At 39.8% G+C, this 7,460-nt stretch overlaps 1 protein-coding gene across 2 annotated transcripts; it reads right to left on the bottom strand.

The window, feature by feature from the left end:
- Positions 1–877: 877 nt before the first annotated feature.
- LOC116534143 (salivary acidic proline-rich phosphoprotein 1/2-like) lies at positions 878–7,184 on the bottom strand. 2 transcript variants are annotated; one of them, XM_032254314.1, is made up of 4 exons: positions 6,746–7,184; positions 5,775–5,810; positions 4,920–5,341; positions 878–3,768 (listed from the first exon to the last, which is right to left on the bottom strand). In XM_032254314.1, the coding sequence occupies exons 1-3, from the start codon at positions 6,855–6,857 to the stop codon at positions 4,938–4,940; spliced, it is 552 nt and encodes a 183-aa protein (XP_032110205.1). In that variant the 5' UTR covers positions 6,858–7,184; the 3' UTR covers positions 878–3,768; positions 4,920–4,937. The 2 variants fall into 2 exon arrangements, with proteins under 2 accessions (XP_032110205.1, XP_032110204.1); XM_032254313.1 differs by lacking the exon at positions 878–3,768 and having other exon boundaries at positions 4,496–5,341.
- Between the last annotated feature and the right edge of the window lie 276 nt (positions 7,185–7,460).

The raw sequence follows: 7,460 nt of genomic DNA, 5'->3' as shown, positions 1-7,460 counted from the left end.
CAGCATCTGTTGTCTCTAGATGTTTTAATGATCACCATTCTAACTGGCACGAGATGGTATTTCAATGTAGTTTTGATTTGCATTTCTCTGATGACCAGTGATGATGAACATTTTTTCATATGTTTGTTGGCCTCATGTATGTCTTCTTTTGTAAAGTGTCTGTTCATATCCTTTGCCCACTTTTGAATGGGCTTGTTTGTTTTTTTCTTGTAAATCTGTTTTAGTTCTTTGTAAATTCTGGATATCAGCCCTTTGTCAGATGGGTAGACTGCAAAATTTTTTTCCCATTCTGTTGGTTGCCAATTCCATCTAATGACTGTTTCTTTGCTGTGCAGAAGCTGTGGAGTTTGATTAGGTCCCATTTGTCTATTTTGGCTTTTGTTGCCAATGCTTTTGGTGTTTTGGTCATAATGTCCTTGCCTACACCTATGTCCTGAATGGTTTTGCTTTTTTTCTTCTATGGTTTTGATGGTGTTAGGTCTTATGTTTAAGTCTTTAATCCATCTGGAGTTAATTTTAGTGTAAGGTGTCAGGAAGGAATCCAGTTTCTGCTTTCTGCACATGGCTAGCCAGTTTTCCCAACACCATTTATTAAACAGGGACTCCTTTCCCCATTGCTTGTTTTTGTCAGGTTTGTCAAAGACTGGATGGTTGTAGACATGTTGTGTTGCCTCCGAGGCCTCTGTTCTGTTCCATTGGTCTATATCTCTGCTTTGGTACCAGTACCATGCTGTTTTGATTACTGTAGCCTTGTAGTATAGTTTGAAGTCTGGTAGTGTGATCCCTCCCTCTTTGTTCTTTTTGCTTGGAATTGCCTTCGCTATGCAGGTGCATATATTTATACATATAAAATCTAAAAATAAATAGATTTCAAATATAAGAATACTTTCCAAAAATAAAAGAAAATGGGAAGAATGAGAAGGAGAGAAAGAGGAAGAGAAAGATCCTGTGGCCATAGAAGAGTCAATTAGGTATAGAGCAGTCAATAAGTTCAGAGAAAACTGGGCTTCATACAAAGGAACATGACCACATTCAAAATTAGGATTTTGTTCTTATGGTGTAAAAGAAGTGAAAATGAACCGGAAAATATACACATGTAATATGATTATTGAATAGTTACAGTGGGGAATTGATTGTTGGGTAACAATAGATTTGCTGTTTGGGTAAGGTAGAAATCAGGCTTGCTTAGATGACAGCGATGATTGTAGTGAATAAATGGCTGCAGTAGAAATGTATTTTGCAGGTTGAGCTTTAAAATGATAGCATAGTCTGTTTGACCTGATGTAATGTGATGAATGAGGAAGAGTCAAGAATGACTCACAGTCAGCTTAATCATATAGATTAACATAAATGCCATTTACCCAGAAGAAATAGAGTTGAAAGACAATGAGCTTGTCTTTGGGAAGCTCAGGTGGGAAGCGGTAGAGGTAGCAGAAGCCCTATGAGACAGTGAGAGACCCTGAGAGATGCTGATAAAGTGTTCCAAGAAGAATGATGTGTTCAATAGTGTTACATTACTCAGAGGTCAAATAAGATGCAACACTGAAAATGGACTCCTGGATTGACTGGAACGAAGGTCAAAGATGACTGTCACAAAATTGGAGGACAAAGGATGAAAGCCTCTGTAATAAATGTGGGGGACAAATTGGAGGTGAAAGAATGGAAGCTATACGATGTTTCAAGAACTTTTGCAATAAGGATGGCAAACAAACAATGTGATAGTAAAGAAGTATTTACAGCTGTAGGAAGACCTTTGTTAAAATGGGAGATGTTTCATCAGGTTTGTGCTGATTGAAATAAACTCACAAAGCATAGATGTTAAGATTCCAGAAACAAATGCTCAAGCTGCCCAGTTCTCTGGGCAACTTGTATGTGATTGGTCAACTTGGTGGTGGTTGTAATGAGATTATTCTGTTCTGATTGTTTTTGAACTTCTTAGTGAAAGCCCATATGCTATCAGCTGAGACTGGTGCAATATTCTAACACTGAACCATTTTTACCATTCTCTTTAAACATGGTGGATTATTTTCAGCAAAGCATTGACTTGTTTATACGCTTCCGAGAATTTTTTTAAAGGAATATCTTTGCAGGAATCTCTATATTTTGATTAATCAGCCTCACAGAATAAATTTGGAAACATGTTAACCTGCTTTATAACTTAGAAAAAAATGAAATTAGAATTCCCTTTTGTTACTCAGCTACAAATTCGACATGAAAATGTTCTGTGCTCACTGACATTGGTGATTACAGTGAGAGCTGCTTACAGAGTTTCCTGTTAATTCCTCCATTTATATTAGGTTATTTGATATTCACCCTTTCCTCAACTTCTTGAGCCACATCTAATAACATATTACATAAAGTAATATCAATGTCACTGAAATTTTACGTCAGAGGACTTTTACATAATGTTATCTTATTCTTTCAAAAATTCACACATCAATAATTAAATTTCCCTTCTTACTCAGTAGTTAGCATTGTTTTCTGATACTTTTTAAAATGGAATTACAAGAAGCATGCATCTTTTATTTTTTTTAAAAAAATAGATTTTCCATCTCTTATAAACTAGGTTCTTTCCTGTTTTCTCATACTAGATACTTTAATTTTGGTGGCAAATTAACATTGACATTATGCTGGCAATATCTTAATATATTAACTAATATGTTACTAATCTGTTATAGGGCTAAAAGAAACTTGAATTTCTACGTGACCTAATATCTACCAATATGGATGACATACAAGCAGGTACTAATTAAAAAAAAAAAAAACTAACTAGTTTTTATAAATAGGCTAGTTAGAAGTAACATGCTAAAAAAATTAATAGAACAAATTATCTTATTTTGTTTGAAAGCCTGGGAAAAAAAACAATGCCAGAGACAACTGTAATTCGATCTTTGTTAAAGCAATTTTAAGATTTTTTTAGTTTGAAGTTTTTAATTCCTCACAAATTAATGTCAGCTGTTCTTTCCTAAATTTTTTACTGGGAGGCTGACATGCCAATCTTTTAAATTTTTATTTATATTACATCCTTAGTCTTCATCCTTTAAGACAGTCATTTTGGTTATTCTCCCTTTAGAAGAGGAAACTGAAGTTCTGAAAGTTCTGTCACTTTCTATGAGACCAAAGCAACAATAGCAAGGAAAAGAGTTAGGCCCAAACTGAAATCTGAGAGATTCCAAATTCTTAGCCCCTTAAAATTCTGCTGTCTCCTTGATGAAATCCATTCAGGTTTTCTTTAAGAATGGTGACAATCACAGACTGGGACAGAACTGATCAAAGATATAGCTGGGGAAAATGGGTAGAGTGGCTTCTGGGGAGTAGAGGCATAAAACAGCATACATTGCCCTAGAAACAAAACCAGTTGCATTGGAACTTGATAAAACCTTGTCTCAGCTTCTGGGACTTCCTTGCATTTGGTATGTTTTTCTCATTTTCTTAAGATTACTAGAATATCAGTAAATGAACTGAAAAAAGAATTTTAAATTTAAATGTGAGCTGTAGAGGACAGAGAGAGAAACAGTGACCTCCTTCCCCAGGCAGCTGGCTTAATTAGAACCAAGGAGGAGAGAAGCTTGCTGGAAATATCAAGGAGAAGGGGTCCTGGATGATGTCCTTATAACATGTTCATAGCTCTCAGATTCCAGACTCACAAACACTCAGGAAGAGATACCAAAATCAGAATTGCAAGCTGATTATTTTATTGGCATATTGAAGTTAGATGACCATACTGTGTTTCATGGCATTTGAAACACTTATCTTCTAACTCATTTCCTGAAACAAGAAAACAAGGAAGATTATAGAAAAGACTTGACATGGCAGGAAATGTCTAATCCCTCACTGCTGTTACTGCAGTGAGGGAGATGCCAGCCCATCCTGTTGTCCTCTATCCCCTCTACCTCCCTCCTCTTTTGTAATATCATCTTTGTTCACTCTTTTCATGCCATTGCACATAATATGCTCCAAAGAGTTGCTTATATAATTGAAAAGATTTTGTTAAGTGGTTTATGCTTTGTTGCTGTTGGACATGTTCAGGGTTATTTTCACAGATATGGGCATGGCAACATATCCTGTAATAGTGAGAGCGTGAAACCAGCCTCCATGTCCAGTGACATGTATTGGTTAAAGAAATCACGGCACAGCTAAAAAAATAGAATAGTATACACTTGTAAAGACAAACCAAAATCACTGAAGAGATCTATATATCTTTTCGAACTCATGTAGAAGGTTTCTAAGAAATACATTTTTTCAATGGGTAGCATTCAGATCTGCATATAAGGTGTGGTATCAGTTTTGAAAATACAAGCATTATATATATTTATTTAGCAATAAATATTTCAAAAAAGAAGTTCCAAAGTGTACAGAGTGAGGCTTTGGAAAAGGGGAGAGGGAAGGAATTATGAGTTATGCTGTTACTATTTAGCTCTATACATTTCTATTCAGTGAAATTTTTTTTGTTAGCTTAATTATGTACTAATTTAAAAGAAAGTATTTTAAAAATGATACACCATTTAACACCTGAAAGTCCAAGGACCATTTAGCAGGAATACTGGACTTGAAAGGCTGGTGTGAGGCAGGACTGAGCAAGGAGTGTTCAGGTGAGAACTTTAAATAAATGGGAGGTCTTTGAGTTTAAGGAAAGAAGACAGAGTGCCAGATGGAGAACATGGTTCTAAGTCCTCATTGTCAACCATTCATAGGAGAGGTAATTTGAAGACAGTGATTCTCAAAATCAGAACTGCCTTCAAGCGATTGTTTAAAAACAAGGTCTTGCTACCCTACCTCAGACTATCTGAACAAAAATCTTTAGAAATGTGTTCCTGGACAAGGCAATATTAACAGGCTTTCAGTGGATTCATTGACACAATGAAGCTGGGGAACTGTAGTAGTTGGGGCCTTTGATGGAGTTTAAACTGGAATCATACCTGTCATTGAATCCTAGATTACTGGGGAGGCTGCCCCTGTTGTGGGGGTGGTCCTTGTGGCTGTCCTGGAGGAGGTGGTGGACCGTGGTGGTGGTGGTGGCCTCTCTGTGGGTGTGGTCCTTGTGGCTGTCCTGGAGGAGGTGGTGGACCGTGGTGGTGGTGGCCTCCCTGTGGGTGTGGTCCTTGTGGCTGTCCTGGAGGAGGTGGTGGACCACGGTGGTGGTGGCCTCCCTGTGGGTGTGGTCCTTGTGGCTTTCCTGGAGGAGGTGGTGGACCGTGGTGGTGGTGGCCTCCTTGTGGGGGTGGTCCCTGCTGAGGACCCTCATCCTGGTTTCCATCACCAGCAGGGGGCCTAGGTGGGTGTCCTCCAAGAGGTGGTTCCTGACTCTCCTCATCTGGGCTCTGGTTAGAGTCCCCTTCATCTGCTTGAGCTGAAACCAGAAGAGCTGAGCTCAGTGCTGGAAGACCCTCCTGTCTTCATACCTCTCTGTGTTCACCACACGACCCGTGTCTCCCTGACCTGCCTTCAACTGTCAGCCTCCCGCCTTTCCAGGGCTTCCTCATTAGAACTCCTCTTAATTCACATGAGGGTGATGAAAAATCAAATGGCTTTGCTCATGGTCCCCAGAATCAAGGTTGGGAGAAAACTGCTTCTATCTCTGGGGGCACTAACATTAATCAATTCCTGAGAAGAAAATCATGATAAGAAGACACTGGAGAACTGCATCCTTTGCAGCAGTCCCATGTCTCTACAAATGCAAATCTCACTCTCTTACTGTCCTCATCCAAACTATTGATCAATTTTTCAGGAAAAAAAAAAAGAGACAAGTTTACTGAGAATTTATTGGGATTTACCTGATATCACGGGGGGAACGTCTTCCTGGCTGACATCTAGAAAAGAAGTACAGGATGATGGGAAAAGTTACTTCATGAATCTTTCAGGGCTCATAGTGTTCTATGAGGAAAAGGGACTTCTGATCACACCCTGCACATCCCCTAAGTGAACTCATCAGCCACTGTCTGTGATGCTACTGGAAGTGGAGGAAGATGTGAGGGGAAGCAGGGTTGTTACTATTCTGAGCATCAACCAGGAACTCAACATACAAGGGCCCCTGTTTTGTCTCCCTGTGATTTCTCAAGCCTTAGTGCTTATTTAGTTCAACTGCCCTGAGTATGTCAATGTCATACTTGGGGATTCTTCTGCCCTCTTCTGTAAACATGTTGCTGATGTTTGCGAGCTTTCTCAATAAGGGCCACCAGGAAAAACCATTTGGATACATACAATCCTACACATGCCATTCCCAGCACGTTGAAATACTACACGTAGGGGAGAGAAAAATGACAGCTTCACTCTGATTATTCTCTCTCTCTCTTTGTAGAAAGAGACAAGGCTTTTACCCAATTCTCTGTCTCTGCAGTAGCTCTGATGTGTGTTTATCTCCTTCATCAATGCCAATCCACTGTACAGCAAGGCCAGCATCATCCCTGCCTAATGAGATCAGTACAGGATCTTCATAGCTGGACTTCCCTGAATCTGTCTTGCATTCTCCACTGCATCCTTCGCAGCAGCTCCATGTCTCTATAAAAGCAAATCTCTCTCTCACTCCCCTGGCACAAATTATTTATTGGGTTCTATCTGTGCAATAAATAAATTATGAGGTCTTGCTGAGGAATGAGGGCACAACAGGTCTTCTGATCCTTGGCATGAGAACTCCGCAGTGCCATCTGTTTTCTCATCATCCTCTCTTCCCTTCACTATCCCCCTCTATAGCGTGAGCTTCTAAACCCCAGTCAGAGTCACAAGATCTTGCCCCAATTTGTCTTACCTTCATTTACGCTCTGAGCTGAGCTCACGGCCAGCAGGGCCACTGACAGCAGAATCACAAGCATCTTGCAGGAGGCTCTGGTGTTGCTCCCAGCTTTGTATGAGAGAAACATGGCAGCTCCCTTTATAAAGACAAGCAGAACAATGGCACATTTGAGCTCCCTACAGGGTGGGCTTCATCACCTCCGAGACTGGGTTCTGCTTTGCTTACTTCAGGTCAAGTGTATCCCTCACTTCTTTTGGGATTCTAGCCCAGCAGGAAGGGTTGGGTAGAATGCTGTGTTAATTAAATTTCTAAAATGTACAAGTATAACTTGGACAAAGGTGTTGACCAAACTGTGTCCAAGCAATCAATCAACACAGTATCAGAATTGAACTTTAGATATCGTTTAGTTTCAATCTGTTTGGTAGACTGCTATTCTGCTTCCCACTGTGCTTTTCGTCTCTCTCTCTCTCTCTCTCTCTCTCTCTCTCTCTCTCTCTCTCTGTGTGTGTGTGTGTGTGTGTGTGTGTGTGTGTGTGTGTGTGTGTGTCGAGGGTGATAGGTAGCAATCCTACAGCTAACAGTGAAGATAGTCAATGTCTCTGACTCATTTTATAGCCGATTCCATCTCTCACAACGTGTGTGTATGGATATTTTCACATTTAGCTACACTTTTCATGTAGTAGAGATGGTCTCTGCTTATCTGTGAGATGTGTGGACACAGCACACTCCT

This window comes from Sapajus apella, unplaced genomic scaffold, assembly GCF_009761245.1.
Source record: "Sapajus apella isolate SASKATOON/1434 unplaced genomic scaffold, GSC_monkey_1.0 scaffold86, whole genome shotgun sequence".
Lineage (NCBI taxonomy): Eukaryota > Metazoa > Chordata > Mammalia > Primates > Cebidae > Sapajus > Sapajus apella.
Note: the sequence above shows the minus strand (reverse complement) of the source record. Positions and strands in the feature narration are given on the sequence as shown.